This window comes from Haliaeetus albicilla, chromosome 6 (assembly GCF_947461875.1).
Source record: "Haliaeetus albicilla chromosome 6, bHalAlb1.1, whole genome shotgun sequence".
NCBI classification, from domain to species: domain Eukaryota; kingdom Metazoa; phylum Chordata; class Aves; order Accipitriformes; family Accipitridae; genus Haliaeetus; species Haliaeetus albicilla.
In genome coordinates, this window is record NC_091488.1 from 45,050,742 (window position 1) to 45,072,510 (window position 21,769).

Sequence of the window (21,769 nt, forward strand, 5' to 3'; positions counted from 1 at the left end):
CTTGCTTTAGAGCTAGCCAATAAAGTCACATAGTGATTGCAGCCTTTCATAGGTTTTGGATTGCTGTTCAGATATGTTTAATGACATCAAATTTTGACATGTGTCGTGCTGGTCTTTAGAATTTCAGTTTGAGTAGTGTATTTAATAGAAAATGGCACAGTATGTTCCCAAAAGTGTCCCAAAGATTATATCTGTTCGTGTCAGTTCTGCGAAGACGTATTAGTTAACTGTACTGCACAGGAGTGAGGAACATTTCTTGTAAATTTAGGGAGGGAGAAATCTTGATGACACATGCAAATGGCACATCATATATTTTAAGTTCCGTGTATGTCGCCTACACTAACTGCATTTGTCCTTTCAACATCTTTCTCAGTTTGAGCACCACCATATTTGAATTTTATGTGACTGTGATATTAATACACCTGTAAAGAGAAAATGAATTACATAATAACATTTTTTAAAAATTAGGTACCCTTTGGGGAAAAAACAAATATATATATATGTGTGTGGAGCCCTGATGATCTCTGCCTTGAAATTACTGTCTTCCCCTTCTTTACCTGGCAGCTGTCACTGTGCTTAGGAAGGAGCTGGGCCAACCAGTCTGCTGCAGAAGTACAAAGTGCTTGGGGTTATGGGAGACACTAATTCTCAAGGTATTAGAAACTGTGTTTGCACATGAATAAACAATCCCAGTTTTATGCAGATACAGTTAGTGGTACCGAGCCAGAACTAGAGAGCTACAACAGTGCCTACATGAAGGTGAAACGGGGTGAGGGCAGTGCTTGGAAGTTCATGTAGACCTAAATTTCTGTTCCATGAGAGTGTGACTGAAGTGCCAGAGACAGCTACCCTGTGAAGCTCCTGTTTGACAAGTCATGGATGCCCTCAAAGAACAGAAGCTGGCCCAAGTGTCAAAGAGTAGCAGGAGAATCTGCCCCCATCCCTCTGTGCCAACTTTTAAGGTAGCATATGTAGTAACGCTTGGTGTGGTTCCAGTAGTGCTTTGCTGTGGTTCTCTCCAATCTTTCCCAGGTAGTTGCTGCAAAGAAGATAATTTCAGCAGTTCACACAGAGTTGTCTGGGTAGGGGAATACAGTGCTGCAAGACATTGTCTGAGGAAGTGAGTCAGCAGCAAAACTGCTGCTTCTGGTGGAGAGCAGGAACCATATATACAGTATGAAGCTTAGCCCAGTTTTAAGTTGGGAGTATGTAAGAAAGTCCTTTTCTAATTTTATTCTTCAACCATGGCAGAAAGTATTCCTCTTTTTTGACATTTCTGCTGGCTCTGAAGAGACAGCTTTCTCTTCTGAGCTGTAAGAAGCATAATTTCATACCAGACACAGATCTACTTCATAATGATAGGTTCAGAAGCAAGCCTTTTATCTCAGGTCCAATAACTTCAGCTCTTTCTCCATCTCCAGAACTTCCTGGTCCTCTAGTTGTTACTGTTGCAGAAGAGCATGTGAGGTTTCCAATGATCTAGCCCTATTTTTGACTACAGGTCAGTAGGCAGCAGCAGTGGCACAAATTGTTTTGCAAAGACCATGCTAGCAGCCAGCCCTGCTCTCTTCTTCTTTCTGGCTCCTTTACTCCAGTAACCTGCAGAGCAGGTTTCTCACTTCACCCCCTGGGAAGCCAGAGTCGATTTGCACCCCAAGACATTTTGGATGCTGGGATCAGTTTAGCAATGGGTGTCTTTTCCCCAGAGAGCAGTTATTAATAGCTTGATGATAAACGATGGCTGTGAATGCAGTGCTAGAATGTCCTAGTGATGGAAACAAGAGCAGAGCAAAGGACACATGCTCTGAAGTTGGTAATGGCATCTCCCTTCATGTCCTGCAGCAACGAGATACATGGATTAATTTTAAATGCATTGGTAACATATGGGTCTAAAATTATTTCATGCTATTTAGAACAAGTCCTTTGAGCTAAGGCTGTTGTAAATTCTAATTAGTCTATGCTAATCTCCATAATAAGCAGCTATTTCTAATGCAGATCTAACTGATGAGGTCTGACAGCATTTTCCACACTTATTTATACACTGGCAGCAAACTGGTATCGTGCTAGTATCAGAATGTTTGCTCAGGTTACGAAAACTCTGTATTTTCTGTACTCTACAGGGAGTTTGTATTTGCTGCAGGCTTGTGCCTGTTCTAGGATTGCCAATTTATGCCTGTTTGCTTGTATTTATTTATGCAGAAAATAGGGAAAACTCCTTCAGCCGTTCCCGAAGCTCCAGCGTGTCCAGTATCGACAGGGACTCAAAGGAAGCAATTACTGCTTTGTACTTCATGGAGTCCTTTGCCCGAAAGAATGACTCTGCTGTCTCCCCCTGTCTCTGGGTTGGAACGGGCCTCGGTATGGTCTTAATCCTCTCCCTTAATCTGCCTGCTAGTGACGATTTACGGCAGTCAGAGCCAGTCATGGTGTCGCCAAGTGGTAAGAGTGCAGCTCTTTTCCTGTTTATTATCTGTCTTGGTACAAAAGGGGGAATAACTGGATGATTTTATATGGCCTTTTGGGCAGAAATTTCTCGATACATGTATCAAGCAATGGTCTCTCACTGCATAGAAGGCACACAGGTAAAGATAGATGCTCGTGAGCGACACACAGCTTCGTGAACAGAGACACTGTGGTTGTGTTAGTTCCAAAGATTACCTTATGTCGTGGGCAAAATTACATGTTTCTTGGGAGGATAGGGAAATTAGCAGAGTTCCCTCATATTGTGAAATTACAGTCCTGTGTACAGCTCTGATGCAATCCTATCTGGGATGCTGTGAACAGTTTGGCTGTCTTACTATCAGAAAGCTGGAGAGAAGCAGAAGGGAGTTCAGGAAACAAAAACATTGGCAGGTTGATGTGCCAGGAGAGATCCTTGGCTGAGTGAGTGACAGATGGTGTAGCAGAGAGAACAGAGGGCTGAGAGAGGTCAGGTCTGAGGAGAGGCAGCATGTGCTTAGTATGTTTAAAGCAAAATAATGACAAAAATCGGAGAATGCATAGGAATAGAGGTTTCCCACCCCTGGTTTGTTTAGAAAAACGATGCTGGAAGGTCACCAGACTAAGAGGAGCAATTTTACTACTGGGGCATAAATAACCTACTAGTATAATGTAGAAATAAACAACAGCCTATCTTTATGGTATTCAATAGCTTGTATTATATACATTATTTGATACTGGCTGCCCAAGACTTTTTCAGTACTGGCAGCCTGTTTGTTCACCTTCTTGTGTGGTCAGGAAGAACTGAGCAAGCAAGACTTGTCACCTTAGCTAGATGAATGTGTTTGCTCTGTTTACAAAAGCTGAACGTCAGCTGTGCTGCACGCATTCACAGTACTGACAACCAGTTTAATTGTGGTGCCAGTGTCAGTGACAGGAATTACATTTTGCAGGCACAGTTCTGACACTGAAAGGAGCCGTGCTGACCTTCGCGTGCTTGGACTGCATGGGGACGTTGACACATCCACCGTATGAAGTATGGAGGGACCCACACAGTGCTGACGATGGTGAAAAAACAAGGAAAAGGAAACTTGTCATGCATTCCCCTTCCTCCTCCCAGGATATGGGTGATCATCAATTTGCAGTCATTTGTTCAGAAAAACAAGCCAAAGTCTTCTTATTGCCTTCCCAAACATGTCTTTATGTCCACAACATCACCGAAACGTCCTTTTTATTGCGAGCAGATGTGGTCACCCTCTGTAACAGCGTCTGTCTGGCGTGCTTTTGTGCCAATGGGCACATCATGACACTGAGGTACTTATCTAACTAATCTTGTGGCAAAATTAAGCAAGGAGGTGGCACAGTGCAGTCACGTTCCGCTTGTGTTTACTCCAGAGTCTCTGATGCTTTGCGTTCGCTCCCTGGTGCATGCGTTTAATCCCCTGCCTTGCCCGCTGCCATACCTCTTCCTTGGCAGCTGCACAGCAAAGCAAACTCCTTTATTTCATAGTAATCCCCCACCCATGACAATTTGATGGCTGATGACTTTTAACTGTCATCAAAGAAAACCCTGATAATTTTGCTCAGTTATGGTAAGTCAGGTATAGAGAAGTATAGAGAAACTCGGGTATAGAAAGGGTACTGTTTATCTAGTGTGAAGTAGCAAGTCCCCTGCTTGCTGTTACAGAAGATTTTGTGCTCAGAGCACCTGGTTTCCCTTCCTTGTCATCTCCACCAGTGAGCTGGCTGTGCAGTACCCCTGTAGAAGTGCCCTCGGCTTGCCGCACCCCCTTCCCCCAGCCAGGCCATTTAAATCTGGGGAAGTGCCATCCAAAATGGCAAACCAGGAGAAGCTGGAGGGACAGCAAAGGCAGTGCTGGAGCCTTTGTCCGCAGGGTGCAAGCAGGGCCCTGCCGTCGCATTTCCCGCAGCTGCCCATGCGATAGCTGGGGCCAGGCCTTACCCTGCAAACTGCCCAGACAATGTGGCACAAGCTGTACTGTCATATGCGCGTCCCAAATCCAGACAGTAACAGAATCCTAAGGGTCATTGAGGCAAGGCAGCTGAAACTTCTCTGTGCAAGAAAACAAAGTACGACAGGAAGGCAGCCTGATTATGGTGGGATTTTTCAGCTTAGAGCTGCACTTTAACTATTCCAGTTATGAAGAGCATAAACTTAAATGTTGGTTTAAAATGCGGCCGCAGAGCAGGTGTACCGCGTGTGGCAACTAACCTGGGTATCTGCTTCTCTTCAGCTTGCCCAGCCTTCGCCCACTGCTGGACATCAACTATTTGCCTGTAACAGACATGAGGATAGCACGGACCTTTTGTTTCACTAACGAAGGGCAAGCTTTGTATCTCAGCTCTCCCACAGAGATCCAGCGCCTGACATACAGCCAGGAGATGTGTGACAATCTGCAGGTAAGGCTCAAACCCTTACTTTGGTGCTTGTGTGGGAGGGCCAGTGGCCTGACTCATCAGATGTAAATTGCCGCGGGTTCACTGCTGGGTTTTAGTATTTGAAGTGAAGGCTGTGCTGCGGGAGCAGGAGAGACGTGTTCCTTTCCACTTGCCCTGGCTGAATGGTGCCACAGCAGCAGAGAGAGGTCAGCAGCTCTGTCACCATTTGTACTTTTTCATGACACTGTCACTTTGGTCCTGTGCCCTAAGGGCTGGCCTGAGCCTAGAGCCTGCCCGCGCGTAACTGCAGCCTCTGTACAGAGGCAGGTTTGTGCCCAAATGGGACTCTTCGCAGCCTGCTTCTCTCAAAGTCCTACCGTACGAAAGACCAACTGTTAAAAATGACTGAAGGGAAAGCAGGGGAAGCTACAAATGGACAGCAGCTACAGCGGTTGGTACCGGCATGTGTCCAACCACACAGCAACTGCCTCAGTGAAAATATAAATTCCTTCCCATGTTTTTATCATTTTTTATCGTAACTCTAAAAATACCTTAATACCTGCAGCTTTCCATAGATAGGTGGGAGCATGAGACAAACCAGTGTGCTTAATATCAAAAAAAAAGCTCTGTTTTAATATATTTTTTAATTATTTACCATTGTTTTTACTCCAATAATTGGTACTCCCCTTCTTCCACATGAGGAAAGCATCTACCGTTGTACATTAAAACACAGTAGCTATAGAAATGGTCCAATTAAAATAATTTATTTTGAGCAAAAGGTCTTTACAATGTTAGATTTGGGTTGGTTGGGGTTTTTTAACAATGAAAATGCAAATTAAAAAGTCATTTACTGAAGAGGAGGAATTGTGAGAGGTTACAGGGAGAAACATGAGTAATAAAAGGGAAAAAAAGAGGGGGAATAAGTTCTAGGTTATATAATTAGCACTGAACTAGGATAGAAATATAAAAGAACTGGTCCTGCCAGCACTCATTATGCCCTAGGGAATAACATGTGCTGAGCTGCTCAACTCCCATCACAGCACTGTCTGTCTCAAGTCTGAAAAGGCACTGCGAGGGTGAGCATTGCCACAAGCTTCTGCGCATCCGGGAAGAGATTATTTTGCAGGGAACCGATTTTTAAGTGATCGAAAGGTTTGATCAATGTATCTTAGAATATGGACCTATAGTGAGAGGCTGTTACAAGCTAGATTTTTTTTTTTAATTAACCTTAATAGCATCATACAACAACCAACCCAAGGGAAACACAGTCCTTGCTTCTCTGTACAGTCAGACTGTGGCTGCTTGTATCTTGGCTTTTATGCAGAGAGGACAGTAAAAGACTTGCACAGTCATTATGTGTGTACAAAAAGCAGATGACCCCATATCACCTGCTACCTAGGAAAATAAAGCCAGGCTGCATGAGAGCCTCCACTTAGGCTTGAAGGGCTGCAGTAATTTTTCTCCCCAGAGCAGGTGACAGTGCAGAGGAACAGTAAGTGTGAGTCACAGCGCCGTCCTAGCACTCAGCCTCCCAGGAGCCGAGCGCTTTGTGCAGCACAACAGCTGTATCTGCCTGTTGAGGCTTCGATGAGCAAACACAGAGCTGAGCAACAGGGCAGCAACTGTTCTCAGTGCGCACAGCCTCACTGGTTTCAAACGCTAATGGGGCTGCACGCTTTCTTTATCAGTTTTATTCTGGAGAGCCCACTTTTCCTAGTACTGCTGCAGGTAAATCTGAGCCTGAGATTTGTTTGGGTCGACTGCTCCAAGATCCATGGCACCATGGCAGTGCCTTCAGCAGACGTGCTCATTTAGCATTGCTGATGGCACTGCCAACGTGCACAGCAACAGCAGCGGGGAGAGGTTGTATGGAAGGTGATGGGATTTTGTCAAAAAAAAAACCAACAAAACCCCACCAAACTCTCTGAACTGCTAGCAAGCAGTGAACTCGGGTACGCTATAAAGAGAAAACAGAGTGACTGCTCTGCTTGCCTGGATAATCACTAAAGCAAAACACATAATTCACAACAAATTGTTTATTCAATTATAGTGTTGCCTCTGCTGTTTCCAAGCGAAATGTGATCTTATCACTGATATTTTCACTCTGCATTGCTTGTAAATTTTTTTCTCTGTGGTAATGAATGTAAGACTGGGCCATGATAAACCAAGTCCCTTTGAAAGCTTGAGTGAATCTAGTTAGCCCAAGTATTTGCCTGTCATGAAACACAAATGTTAAGTACTCAGTACTGTTCACATAACAGACTCTTTGAAAACTGGTTTAGATCCAATGCATGTGGCTTGTTAATGCAAATAAAGAAATCACTTAGAACTGCTTTCATCTCACTAATTTTTCACATGGATTTTTGTCTGACTTTACTAGGACATGCTTGGGGATTTGTTTACTCCTGTGGAAACACCAGAAGCCCAAAACAGAGGCTTTCTCAAAGGACTTTTTGGAGGAAGTGGACAAGCTTTTGACAGAGAGGAGCTCTGTAAGTAATTTATTGGGGTTGGGTGGGTTTTTTTGCAGAAATCAATTCACAGGATCCTCTGCCCTTGTGATTTAGGAATGGAGCGGTACCCAAGATTTAGATCATTGATGAAAAAATAAAGACAACCTCATGAAGAAAGGGGAGAATCCTCAGTTGCCTTTCCATGATTCTTTCACCTTGGCAGCTTCTTTTGAACGAGTAAGGGCGGGGGGGCCCAGGACTGCACTGTAGATGTGCCGGTGCACAGAGCAGAGTCTTCCACATGTGCCATCTGCACTTCAGATGGCATCACCACTGCAAGGCTGCAGCCCTAGGGTGAGCAGCACTGACAAAGCCATGGCCAGGAACTCATTCCTGTCCATTTGTCTGTTTCTCCTTTGCAGTTGGCGAGGCCACGGCAGGAAAAGCCTCTCGCAGTCTTGCCCAGCACATCCCTGGATCAGGCGGAATTGAAGGTGTGAGAGGAGCCGCAGGAGGAGTCATTGGGGACTTGACTCGTGCACGCATTGCCCTTGATGAGAGAGGACAGAAACTGGGAGAGCTGGATGAAAGGACTGCGAGCATGATGGCCAGCGCAGAGGCATTTTCCAAACATGCGCACGAGGTAGGGGCCCCGGCACCACACACCCCAAACCAGGAACTGCCCATCCTGCAACTGAGCCTTTGCTTCCCTTTGGGAAAGTAAAGTACGGTTCTCCCCACTCACCCAGTCGTGGTGTTTTAGGTGTTCTAGGCCATTTTTCCTGCTCCCAAACAATGAGAATGCCAAAAAGACACTTCCAGTGTACACCCCTTCATTTCACATTTTCATAAATGAGCATCCATTGTTAGCCTCTGAATTTAGAACATGGCACTTCTCATCTCTTGCCTTTCTCACTAATTCATTATGATTTTTTTTTAAGCCACTTAGTGCAGCACATCTATGCAGGTAGGTGGATGTGTATGTAGGAACCTTTACAGATCTTATTGGGAAGAAGAGGAGAACATTTCTAGTACAACACTGTGGTACAGTTATATAGAATAGGGCTTGCCTGGAATAGACAGCTTCTATGCTTAGAGCTGGAAATGGAAAGCTCTTCTATCCCACGCTGTTAAGGCTGGGAATCAACTGAAGTGATTTTTCCTTGATGATAAAACAACATTAAAGAATACTTGCCCAGATTTTTCATTTAACATGCAGCACACCTCCGGACAAGACCTTTACCTTTTTATTGGCTTTTGTGAGGCAAAAATATGCAGAAAGAGCGTGCCCTGAAATGCAAAAAGTTTATCTATTCAGGGCATATCTATTATGCTCCATAGATAAGCTTATCTCCATAGCAGTAAAACGCAAGTTCCTGGTTATACCCATACCTCTGTACTTTTTGCAGAAGAAAAGTAGTTAAAGATCCTCAGGAAAAATCTTAACAATTATGGAATTAAATACAAGGTCTCAGTGGACTCAAGACCTGGTGACTGTTAGTAAAGTACTGCATTGCTCTTCCTTTTTTACTTATGAAGTTTGTGACAGTTAATGGGCCTAGGTCATGTGCAATACCTTGTATGCAGAGCAGTGTTTTATATCTCTTTGTTTGTTTCCCATTGCTGTAGGTGATGCTGAAATACAAGGACAAAAAGTGGTACCAGTTTTAGATTTTCAAAGCAGCTGCTTGTGGCTTTAAGAAAACTGTTCAGGGAAGCAACATTCATTCCTAAATCTACCAGTCACTGGCCAGAGACAGTTTTTTCTCCTAGAAGATGTTTTCCTGTTACTATTATTGGATTCATCACAGTAGGAGTCAAGGAGAAATTTTACAGACCGTGACACGGAACCTAAGAATCATGTGGGTCTTACTCCAACAGCTGGCTCATGCGATAGCCAATTTTTTTCCAAAAGGAACTCAACCATCACTGTGGCATGTAGTTTTGCAGAAGCTGTAGGTATGAACTGTGGGGAGTGCATCTGGTTAAAAACTATTCTGTACAAACTCGAATGTTAATGCACTTATAAAACTTTGCATGACTAATTGACATCTTAAAAAAAGAAATTGAAAGCATGTTGTGACCGAAGAAAAATGGGATTTATTTCTATTCTGAGAAAAAAAAAAAAAAAAAACCTTAAATGGCAAAAATCTTTATTTTTTAAAAGTGACATTACAAAAAAGCCAGTACATTTCAAGCATGTTTGCTACTGTTCTCAACATAAAAATGAGTTGAGCTGCATTTTCTTATGTTATTTATTTCCCTTGAAAAACCTTGCTTGAAATCAGTGCTGTTTAACTCCTATCAAAAGAATAAGTAACTTCAAAATCCTATGCCCAAAATTTACAGATTTTTTCAAGCAGCTAGACAGGCACTATCTGAAATGAAAACACGAGCATAGATGGTTTATTTGCAATTCAGAGCACATGAAATGTCATCCTTATCTGTACTTTTTAAAATGTGCTCAAGAGTGATCTCGGTTGTCCTTGAAGGGGGCTGTGGTGTTTTTCATCCCTGTGGTGTCTGTATCACTTGGTTGCCTTATTTCTCAGCAGCAGGAATAGAAAACCAGCTTAGGAAAGGCAAGATGGGAAACCGCAGGATTACAAGTTGGAGAGTCTGTCAAGTTCTGCTCACAGAAGCTACTTAGGAGCTTGCAGAGCAGTGATTTTTTTGTGGGTTTTTTAAGTGGTCAGTTGAGATTATGCTAAGGAAACTGCACAGTAACCCCCTGCAAAGCTGGAGGGGGGTGGGGGGAGCAGATCACAGCAGCACAACTAAACAATGGGCATGGGGAGGAGCATGAAAAACGACTGTCAACATACAGCCCTGAATTGGCACATATATAAAGTGACACCCCAGGTGCATGGCCATTGGCTTCCTGCTCACACTGCTAAAAGTTATTTCCTTCTGCTTCAAAGCAGCTTGTTTGGTTTCTACAGTGAACTCTGCAGAAAACTCTCCAACCTGCAGCTACAGAAGAGAACAGTAAGTAGAACCTGTTACCTGTCTACACACAGAGATTCCCAGTCCATGAGTGTGCTGCGGTAGCCTACAAGAGCCTGACTGCCACACAGGTCAACTGTTAAGTTAGAAATTTTTCCAAGATTGGCTTGGAAACAAGGCACTGAAGGCTTGTCTTCATGTGCCTGGACATCGTTTCAAATTAGAAAAGGGAAGTGAGGAAAAGGTGGAAAAGCAGCATTTAAAATTTTTCTATACGAGAAGAGTGACATCCTCTGTCCCTTCAAGGAGTCCTGACAGACAGTGATGCAGACAGGCACCATCCCTCTCCTAACTGGGCCTTATCTTCACTGGTGTTTAAGTCATCCCAGTGTTCAGATGATCTCTCTCAAAGATGCCTTTCCCATACCCTTCCTTTTCTTACAATAAAATGGAGCCCAGGAAATTGTACAGTCCAGAAGTCCAGCTTCACTATCAGCCCAGCTGCACAAGTTAAAGGGTTGGAACAGGTTTGAGGTGTTAAGTTTTAAATTCACATTGTAGCACAACAGGAATTTCATGCTTTACACGATTTCTACACTCGTCTGTGGGCAACATCAAAGTGATGGCCCTGACAGGTCTAGCGAGACTCTCTGTCACAGGAGAAACTGCTCTATAATCGTGAGAACTGTAGGAACTTGTTGGGAAGAAAGTCAAAGCCCAAGCAATGCCTAGGTTTCTGCTGAGAGTTAAGGAACCGGAGTTGTCCGGATGTCTCTGTGCGTGTGTGTGTTTGAGGAAACTGCAAACTCACCACTCTCTCTGATGCCAGTAGGAACTGGGTTGGGGAACTCCTTCCAGTGGCCCAGTCACAGAACTAGCTGCTTGCATGTGTGAGGAAGCATCACTGTAACCAGGCATCTAGGGTGAGAAATAAATGAGAACATTATAGCAATTCTATCTTCTGTTTAAATGTACATTCACTCTACATGTGCTCTGGCCTGTACTCCAAAACCACTAGTCTCTGGGCAACAAAATCATTTCAGGCAGCAGAGCACTCACTCAAACTCTCCAACCAACTTTCTAGCCCTTATTCTTCCTGCCTTCTCTGCTTTTTCAGAGAAGCTGAGCAGTTAATACGTTGTTAATACCAAGCCAAGGCTGCCCCACCAGCCTTTGTCCTGTACCTAGCTCTGCGCTTGCTTCTGCGCCGAGGCGGTGCAGCTGGAAAGGCCGTTACCAGTTCCATCATGGCACTTGGGCCCCATAGCCTGTGGGTGTAACGTTTCCACTACGAACTGGTGTAACGCAGTCAGCCTTTACGAACACAGCCCTGGCGCTCGGGCAGCGGTTGGTTCGCTTCGATGACAAGGCAGCTACCTGTTCTGCCTAAGTTTTCGGCTGTACCCCACGTGGGTGGCTAACATTGCAGAGAGCCCTGTTACCTTGATTTCAGTGGAAATGTCTTCAGGCTGGAGCTAGAGCCTGCTCACTCGTTTGAGAATCACATCTGAAATTTAAGAGCAACTTTTAATTGCTAATCACTCCAGCATGCCCAGAGAGAAAAGTGTCTTCAACAAGTCTTTTACACAATGCCTGACTGACTTTGGCTGCCAACAGTCTCTAGCTTAACACCAGGGGGAAAAAAAAAAAAAAACACCAAAAAAAAACAAAAAAAACCCCACCAACACCTGCCAGTAGATTTCCATTTGCATTTTTATGCAACAGAGAAATGAAAATTTAGCATCCCTCAAACTTTCAATTTTTAATACTAAACTTTTAAGCAACTTTTCTCTAGTACTCCCCATCAGGTCACAGCTGTATCTTGCTTTCCACTATTACTTATTTTAGATATTTCCAGACAGTTACAAATTACTACTTCTGTTCAGTTCACCACCTGTGACTATAATTATCAATTTTCTTGTAGTCTGTAGAGATCTAAAAAGTTGTATATGTTTGTATATAGAACATTCTATATATATAAATATATATATGTAATGTATATGTTGTATAAGTTTGTTAGTGCACACTGTTAAATGCTTTCTATCAAGATTTACCATGTATGTGGGAAAAAAAACTTCACTTAAAAACTTCAGTGAGGGAGGAAGAACTCTTGCCTGGTTGATTTATTGTGAAATGAGGGGGAGTGTGGGATTCTTGAAAGGCCTGACCTGAACACGCTACTAAAGGCTGTTAGTGAAAGGCATAAAGACACAGAATTCCAAGCAACGAGCACAGCATCTGACCTGACTTGCTGTAAGAAAATTGAGGACACGAGCTGCCCTTGGATGTTGAAATCATGTGCTTTCACCTTTCCCACTAAGACAGCGCCACCTCAAGCTAAATCCTAAACTTAGACATATCTTTAACATCGCAATCCTCCATTACAATAGACCAGATTGGCTGGAAATATTACCTCAATTTAAAATGCTTTTTGTTCTTTTGGATACCTTGTTCCCTTACATTCTTCTTTACAGGAGCTCTCTGTCACAGCCACATCCAAAACCGGACACAGAAAACTTCCGACAGTGCACACACGCCTCTGGGTTTGACCAGGTGTGTTTAATCTTATGCCTAGAGCTGTAGATAGAGTATGCAGAGAAGATACATTAAATTACATTATCTATATATGTTTTCAGAGTTTGCAAGTCTTCAATGAAGTACAAGCTATTTTATAAAAAAAAAAATCCATTCCTAGAGTTTTAACTTAAGCTTCAAATGTTGAATTAAAAGACATGATAAAGGAAACTTTGAGAATCAGTTTTTGGTTTGTATAATTACCTGTTTTCTAAATTTTTGAGTTCAATTACTTACATCAATTAGATATTCCCTATATTACCAGAATATAGCTTGTTACACAAATATTTAAACAGAAATACTCCATTTACTACACATAGTGTATAAAATTATCACATACAGAAATTCTCTGAAAGAGTTTACACATTCCTTTTACAGAAGCCCATTACAGCACACACGTTGTGGCGTCAAAGAAGGTATGCATACAAAAATACTTTTTTCAGTCTACAATTTAAGAAGTGAGGAAAATGTTGCAGCTTAAATGAGAGCTGTGTTCAACCTCAGGACTCCTCCATTTACAAACTGCCCATAGTGTAACACGGGCAAAAAGCTGGATTTCAGTTAATTGCACCCCTTAGATACCCTGCCCTACATCTGTTTCCATAACCTAAAGGTGAATTCAAGCACAGTGTATTTTGGTCTTGAATGTTTTTTTGCCTTGGTTTGGTCTTAGTAAGAACACACTCTCTCTCATTAAGGAACTACGTGTGGCCATCTGTAGTCAACTCGTCATCTTAGGTGTATAAGCAATAGTCACGTAAATGAGTGTTTCCATTCATGTGTTTTGTTTTGTGATTAAATCAACAAATCAGACATTGTACTTTTTTAAATAGCAACCAATATTCAGATTCAATGTCAAGGAAATGTGGACAGAATATGTGTGGGGTTTGTTAATGAGTCATTACCTGTATCTCAGAACGAAGGCTAATCTGGGGTGAACCACACACGCCTGCGCTAACCATGTCCTGTTTCCACAGGTATCCTAAATCGGCGTCACAAAAGGAAAACTAAGGCATCTTTAACTGAGGCTGTTTTGAATCCCCAGTAACAACCAAAAAAAAAGAGGGAAAGAAAATAAAGAATTGGTATTAGTTGGTGTTGATCTCTTTTTTTTTTTTTTTTCAACCTCTACTCCTAGATTCTTTTAGTATTTCAAAGGTGCATGGTTTACGTAAAGACTTTGGGTGAAGTTAACGCTACCCCCAGGGATACGGAAAATGCAGCCATGGTTGTCGCTGGGTGGGGACGGCCACCTCCCTTCCTCCAGCAGCTCACACAGGGACAAAACCCAGACCCCAGCTACTGTTCCTGTGCTTCACTGCAGGGAGCTCACATGGTGTCACGCTCATAACCCTGATCCCAGCCCCAGGAACATTAGCTGCGTTAGCCGGGCTTCTCAGCCAGCTGAGGGCAGCCTGCACATCACTCACTTACTTCCATGTCAGGCTAAAAGCAGTCACCTACAAGCTGAACTCTCAAAAGGGCAGAAGCGAGCTCATTGAAAGGCACTTATCAACAACACGATGGAGTTGTTCTGCCAGGAGAAGCGCAAAAACGTCAGCCAAAGCTGCTGAGCATCCAGCTCCCTCTTTTCAGCTAGGGATTTAGAGGAAAAAACACCACAACTCTCTTTTTAGTGAAATACAGGTAGCACAGGAGAAAGGCAATATGACCAAACCAGATCAGATTATGTGTGTGTCATGTTTTGTCACCTGCCTCCCTCCCACCACTGCCCAGCTGCAAGAACACCCAAGGAGCACTTGCAGTAGGCAGGGACCAAAAGGAAACCTGCAGCAGAAAGACCAAGGCAAAACAAGCTTGCGGTCTGCGTGCAAGGCAAAGGACTGAGTAGCTGTATCAAACATCAGTGGCAGGAGTTCCTGCTACCACGTCCACAGAAGTTCTGCCCTATACCAGTAGTAAATAGGCCAAATCAAAATTTGAGTCGTTTCGACAAGTGGATATGAACCGAACAGAACAAGGCTGCTCGACAGCCCAAGGGGCCGGGCTCTCCCTGCGAGGCGCCAGGTCACGCAGGTTCACGTGAGGTGAAGACAAGGCATTCCTGGTGACCGCAGGTCACGACTGGGTCCCAACCCAATGTCTTTTGGCAGACAGACACCCACCTGCTGGTGCAGCAGCCAGGCAAGGGCAGCGCAGGGCGCAAGGCAGGACTAGGCTGCAGTAGCAACTCCGTACACACGGAGGGACAAGGCTGCTGTAAAAGAAACAGAACTCCTACCCCTTCCGTAGCCTTCATCCGTCATGTTCTCGGGCTTGCCAGTCCCCATGTGTTACTGCACACGCTGGGCAGCGCCAGCTAACAGGAGGCAGGAGCGGACTGCAAAGAGAGGCACAAACCAGCTGAGGAACAGGGAGCGAACGCGATCAGATGCATCCCGTCCTGTCTACAAGAAGAGAGTAAGCTGCACTCCAGTTATCAGATCCTGAACTAGAAAAAAGCCCGGTTTCCAACTAAACACAGGCCTCAGCCCATTGGGGGGGGGGGGGGGGGCGGGGAGAGGGGCCCACAGGAAAAAATGAGTAACACAAGCAGCCAACCTCCTTCTACCAACCTGATAAAATAACAGGTATCCTCTCCTGCACTGTTGTAAGCTTACCTGACCTAAGCCCTCTTCTGCTTCCCCTGCTTAGTCTCACTAATGGTTCAAGTCTCATCAGAATTAAGGAACATAAATAGCAGCAATCAGGCAACAGCTCAGAGCCACTTCTACTATCATGACTCAAACACCACAGCCACCTTGCTTACAGAGCAGCAGCCACCTTTTGTCATCTCATCAGCTCTAAATTACTGCTTAATTAAAATGAACTCACTGAGTTTGTTTAGCAAAATAAGTTTAGTTCTGTGTCAATCCCCTTATTGATTAGCATCACCCGTCTAGAGAGCTTGTTGGGAACTACGCGTGAGATCCGTCCTTCCAAAATTCTAAAGACAGTAAGTGGGGGGGGAAATATTGTAATGTGCTGAAGAACAAGCAACTCAAATTAGCACAGCTCCAGTGAGGCCTGAAATACAGCACAGGTGTGTCACCGCAGGACACCCCGGGACAGGAAATCATTAGGCCCTGTGCATTGGTAATGAGCTCAACCCAGCACCTTCACAGGCAGAGCACACAAATGGTCAGACACCAGGGTGCTGAGGCTCAGATCTGTTAATAATAAAAGCTTTAATAAGCTAAGAAAAGAAACAACTGTCTTACCAACCGAATGCTGTGGATAAAGAGCTCAGCCATCAGGTGACAGATGTGGTAGAAAACCACAGCATAGAGCAGGCAGGAAGGAAACAAAAAAATCTCAGTGTAAAGTGAAATACAAAACAGGAAAGCAGGCCCCGTCAGTGCTGAGAAGGGCAGTCAAGGCATCCTCACCCGGGGCTTTGACTCAATACCACGTGTCCGTTTTGCTGCCCAACAGGCAGGTGGCGGATCAGGGTCCAGGATGCGGCCTTTTGTACGCAGGCCCCATTAACATCTTTTAAAACTCACCATGTTCTTGAAACCTCGGTGCCGGGTACTTCTGATGTCAGGATAATGGCCACGCCAAAAGCGCGGCATCTGAAGTTAACAAGCTCAAGCACGCTATTGGGCTGTTGAAAGCCAAGTATGCATCCTCTCAGATCAGGCTATAAAGGCAACTTCAAAAGTACACTTCTTCAAAGGGATCTGGCAGAAGTTCAGAAATGAAAGAATAATTAGGGGCTTGAAAATTTCTCACAGGAGGCAAGAATGGAAAGATGGAGATTGCTTACATAAGGGAGGAACTGCAGAAGAAAGACCTGATAAAATAGAGGCATAAAGGTGGTGACAGGAGGCACCTGTCATCCCTTTCTTGTACCACACAAGGGCTACACGATGAAAATAACAATTCAAGGTCAGGCATTGTATGAAGTTAACAAAACCAGCTGAACTTGTACAACCATTGCAACCGTCTGGAAGGGAAACAAAACCACATGAGGTGAGGTTTAGCCAGACCAGAAGGTATTAGTGAGGAGAGTAACGCCAAACAGTGGCAGGTTAATTCCCTGCGAGCTCCTTCCTTGCTTCCCCTTTTGAAACATCTGATCCCAGCAGCTGACCCGAGTCAGCCTTGGGACCAGCTCAGCTTGACAAGCCCAAACTCCCAGAAAAACTTTCTGCCTGATTGCAGGGATGGAGTCCGACACTGAGGCAAAACGTGAGGGAAATCTGAGCAGTTTTTAGCGAGGCTACCAACAGGCAGGGTATGAGGCTTCCCTAGGAGACAGGTCTCTGAACGAAGAACCACAGATCACCCACCAGCGTTCAGCAACACCTCTCTAACACACCAGAGAGCTCAAACACCAGCAAGGCTGTCACTTCAGCTGGCTGACTGACATACTTTCTTTTCCTTCACAAAGATACAAATTGCCATTAAGTTTTTAACCAAGTGAGTTTCAGTCTTTAAAAAAGGATGTTTTTGCTGGTGATTGTTAACTGTAAGAGAGTCCAAACAATATCCCTCTCAAGGCCAGTTTGCAAGCTAGCAGTAGGATGAATTACAGCAGTCAGTCACCAAAATGCTTTCCTAAAAATCAGAGGCCAACCAAGCACCGGTTCCACTCACTGTGAACACTGCACAGCTGCTCAGTGAGAAATCCAGCCAGCTGTAAAGCCATTTCCTGGCTTTCCATGAAAGGCACCTGAATATCAGCAGCAGAATTCAGTACAAAACAATCCTAGCAGAGGCCTGTAAAATTCAACATTAAGTGCAAACACAATGACTTTTTTTTGTCCTAGACACAATTACACACAAGAACTGCAACATTACCTTTGTGCCTTGTTTTAATACAATATTCCAGCTTATTTCGTATGTAATAAATTCATTAGGCTTCAGGGTTTTGTTTTAAATTACAAGATGAAGCATATTTTAACAGAATTCATTTAAATACTGTGCTTTTAGCAATCAATAATTTCACAGTTCTGTAAACATGCTTCACTGTGCCATCTGACCTTCGAAGGGTTTGGCTTGGTGAATTCATACCAGCTTCCACCACTCATTTCAGAAGGCAGTAGAAACACGATACAGGAGGATCGCACCGCGCGCAGGTCTGTCACAGGCCCGTGCCCTGCCCAGTCCGTGGTGCCTTCCGCCTCGCCACACACACGGGAAAGCTGCATTTCATGTCAGAGCTCCAGGTCCTGCAGGTCTCCCCAGCTAGGTCCAATTTTCACTTTAACATTCAGTTTTACCGACAGTTTCATGGCATTTTCCATCTCGTGCTTGACAATCTGAGCGACCTAGAAGGAAATGCTAAACATCAGATGTACACCTAACTTCAGTGCTCTGTTTTTCTGTCAATAGCTGGGGTGGCCGGACAGCCGGATTCCTCTCCTGTGTTTATTTGCACTGACTTACCACTGACAGAAATGCAACCAGTTTAATCCTAATTAGGGTTTATGAATGGAGAAACTGTATAAAGCCAGTAACACTTTATGCAGCAGAGAGTTGTGACTGGTTCCACACTGTTTAAGACTACTTAAAAAAGAGGCAAGATTAAGTTTCCATTAAACACTTGAGAGTCCTGCCGAGTCTCCCCTTTCACCCAGCAACATAATCGTGTTTCATGGAGTCTGTTCTGAAAATGTCAATGTACTGAAAGCAAGACACAAAACAAATACACCTGAGGCAAAGAATGGTGTTCCTCCTCATTGTCTTGGCACAAGAGGCACTCTGTGAAACACAAACGACAAACCTCTGGGAAAGCAGATCACATTCAACACAGGTGCTAGAAATACCGCTCAGGTTCCCCCTCACTATTTTGTTGAGGCAACTCCCAACACTTGCTGCCCTCCAAAAGTACTGCTAGGAAAACACTCATTTCAGTATGCAGTTAGGGCACCAGAAGATACTTTTGCCTGCAACTTTTTGCATTGTGAGAGACTGGATTTTTTTTTCCTGACTGTAAATACCTGCCCTGCATAAAAGGACTCTCCTTCCTACCCCAAGACCCACACAGAGTCCAGCCTGTCCTGCGTTGCTTGTTTGAATGAATCTTGCAGTCCACACTCATCCCACAAACCTTTCCACAGCAGAGTGAAAACAGGCTTTGAAATTATTGTGATTCCTCATCTCAGCTAGTGGCCACTGTGTGAGCACAGGAACTATTCAAGCTTTCTGACCCTTCCATGAGTTCTCATAATTTCTTCACAGGTACCCACAATAGAAATTCCCCCAGTTTTTACTGGGGAATGAAGGAGGGGATTTGAGGAGATCAGAGCACAAGAGTTTACCACAGCATTAAGAACTAGGGGAAGATTTGTATTCCAAACCCCTACGCCCTTACATACCACATTTCAAAATGATCTTGATAACCTAGAAAAATGCTTTGAAATGGGATGTAATTCACCACAGACAAATACAGAGTAGAAAGAAGCAGGGTAGAGAACTAGGATAGAGATAATCTACTGTTCAAAAATAGGATGAAAAATAACTGCCTGGGAAGGAAAAAAATGGGGTTATCAGAGATTAAAAACCAAACAGGGCTTTAAGCAAGGCATACTGTTGTGAGAAAGAAAGCAAATGTAATTCTGGAACACAGAAAATGTTGCTTATGTGACACACAGATCAATCTTCCACTCTATTCAAACCACTCCAGCCTTGATCAAGTTTGGGGCCCAGTATTTCAAAAGAAACACGAACCATACAGAGGGAGATTCTCTGAGAATGGTCACAGGTCCAGCACACACCACCAGCAAGGAACACAAGATTAGGGCTGCTGCACCTAGAACAAGGGATGGTGGCTGCAGGAGAGACACGAAAACCTGCATGAGGTTCCTGGGGAAGCTGATGGAATGAGACAGGACATGCACCAATGCCCTGACCTTGGTGGCTTTGGGGTCTGAATTTCCTGTACATTAAGCAAACAGCATGGCTTCCAGAGTTCTCAATGGTCAGCTAAAGCACACTTGGAGGAATTCTGGCAATCTTGAAAACATAAATGCAATGATGCTAGGAACAAGCAAGCAGTTTAAAAGCATCTAGCCTTTGATTCTGAATCTAGTCCATACCTTTATGTTCCTACCTGATTCCTCTTTGCCAGGGTCAGCTCAACAGATAGAAGGTCAAGCCTCCTTCTACCATCCTTGGCAATATTATCATAGTCTTGCTATTGTGATAAGCTCTGAAAGCTCGCTACCTTCACTTTGACATTCTGCACAGACTAGGAAAGCCCTGATGCCCCAGGCATTTCACACCTTCAGCACAAGAAAAAACAGGTATTACCCCAATGTGGTCTTTTAAAAAGAAGCAAGCTAGCTCACTGATAGACTGCAAATGAAAACAGAATGATCACTAGAGTTGTTTCTCTTACAAACCATTTGTCAGGATACTCTGACTGGAACACAAATTCCTAGATATATGGAAAGATATTTTTAGTTTTCTTTTATGCACTTTGGCAGCCGAAAATAAGCTAGAGCCAGCATCGAGCCTGTGACCAAACTAACTTCTCCGCATAAAAATTGCTGTTGCAGCTGAGAAATACATGATTTACAGTATAATAAAGCTTTAGTGCCAGCAAGATGAAAAAACCTCACAAATACAGAAACCAAGAAATGCTCACTTCTTTTTTACTAAGAGGTATATTGTAGTTCAAAAGGACCAATTAATTCGGGCCCTACTTTAAGTGGGGGCTTAAGAGGGAGATACTTCAATAGATCCTTTCCAACTTAGCTCTTTCCACTATAGGATAATTCTAATGGTGCATCTAAAGCACAGCAAACAATATTATCAAAAAAAGATTCTTTCTGGCCCTAAAAACAATGAATCAAAGGGGTAAGAAGTACTCTGTTGTCTCAGCTCGACAGAAATCCTTGAAAAACAAGCAAATCTGGCACACACACAAGGAAAGTCTGAGTCTAGGAAATATGCCTTGTGTACATATGCTGTTTTAAGGGACTGCCCAGAAAATCTGTGGACAGAAATATATCTGAAGGAAGTTGGAAAAGCTAGTAATAATTACCCTTGAAGTTGAGGTGGTTAATGAAAAAATATAATACAAAAAATAACAAGGAAATCCACTCACTTGGCCCCAGTTCTTCTGGGGACACTGTGATAACTTGGAGCCAGTACCTAAAGACGTAAATGCCTATACTCAGGGGATTTCAGTTTTCTACAGAAAGAAAATTAGGAGCCTTTTCATCTCTAAAACAGCCTGCCTGGATTGAAGCAGCAGATGTCTGAACAGAGCTAGCAAAAGGAACAGAAGCGTGAGCTGAGATTCAAGAAAAAAATATTAAACCTTTTGTTCTTAATGAAATTAAAAAAAAAAAAAAACATGCTCAGGCCAGTCAGTACTACTGAAAGGTCTCTCAGACAAGGAGTTACTGCTTGCCATAATGAAATGGCCTTTTGTCATTAAAGACATGTATGCACAGAACAGAAGTGGGAGAAAGACATCCCCAAGCTCTGGAAGCCCACCCTGGGACCCTTCCTGCATTTGTGCTCAGGACTTGGGAGAACACTGAGCTGCCAACATACAGCTAAAACGCTACTGAAAGCTGTCACACAGACACCACCCCGCCCAGGCACAGGAGCATCTACACGGTGGAAGAGCACACACAGAGACACACATGCACATGAAAGGCACCCGAAGTCCACACAGCACGTTTCTTGTATCTACCGTGCTGCTAATCAGCACCATAACACCCCTACCAGAAAGACAGGTAGGTAGGGAATGAGGAAACAAGTACCAAAAGCAAAGACTCCTCCTTTCCCTACACAGAGTACAAACCACAGCTGTAACAGTACATATTCCAAGTTAAGCACCAGAAGACACGAGTGTAAACAAGGAGACAAAAACACCTCCAAACGGCGAAAAACTTCCCCCTACACCTGTCAACAGTATTAAGTTACTTCACTCATCAAGTCTTGCAGAGAAGTTGTATGAACTACTGTTATATATGCTGCTAAAGCAGCAAAGT

General features: G+C 43.8%; 2 protein-coding genes and 1 long non-coding RNA gene across 12 annotated transcripts in view; 1 reads left to right on the forward strand and 2 right to left on the reverse strand.

Moving 5' to 3' along the window:
• The window catches only part of STXBP5L (syntaxin binding protein 5L), a 194,424-nt gene extending 180,521 nt beyond the window's left edge, over positions 1-13,903 (forward strand). For all 10 annotated transcript variants that reach the window (XM_069785870.1, XM_069785871.1, XM_069785872.1 and 7 more), the window contains 6 exons: positions 2,200-2,439; positions 3,393-3,753; positions 4,695-4,860; positions 7,220-7,331; positions 7,715-7,935; positions 8,922-13,903. In XM_069785870.1, the coding sequence (XP_069641971.1) occupies positions 2,200-2,439; positions 3,393-3,753; positions 4,695-4,860; positions 7,220-7,331; positions 7,715-7,935; positions 8,922-8,963 (1,142 nt within the window). In that variant the 3' untranslated portion in view covers positions 8,964-13,903. The remainder of the gene's footprint in view (positions 1-2,199; positions 2,440-3,392; positions 3,754-4,694; positions 4,861-7,219; positions 7,332-7,714; positions 7,936-8,921) is intronic.
• LOC138685736 (uncharacterized) lies at positions 5,588-12,235 on the reverse strand. Its single transcript, XR_011325150.1, has 2 exons — positions 11,681-12,235; positions 5,588-11,156 (listed from the first exon to the last, which is right to left on the reverse strand). It is a non-coding gene; the product is annotated as an uncharacterized lncRNA (long non-coding RNA).
• Positions 13,904-17,614: 3,711 nt separating the features above from the next.
• POLQ (DNA polymerase theta) overlaps positions 17,615-21,769 on the reverse strand; it is a 53,936-nt gene continuing 49,781 nt past the window's right edge. The window contains exon 30 of the mRNA XM_069785869.1: positions 17,615-18,088. Coding sequence (XP_069641970.1) covers positions 17,975-18,088 — 114 coding nt within the window. The 3' untranslated portion in view covers positions 17,615-17,974. The remainder of the gene's footprint in view (positions 18,089-21,769) is intronic.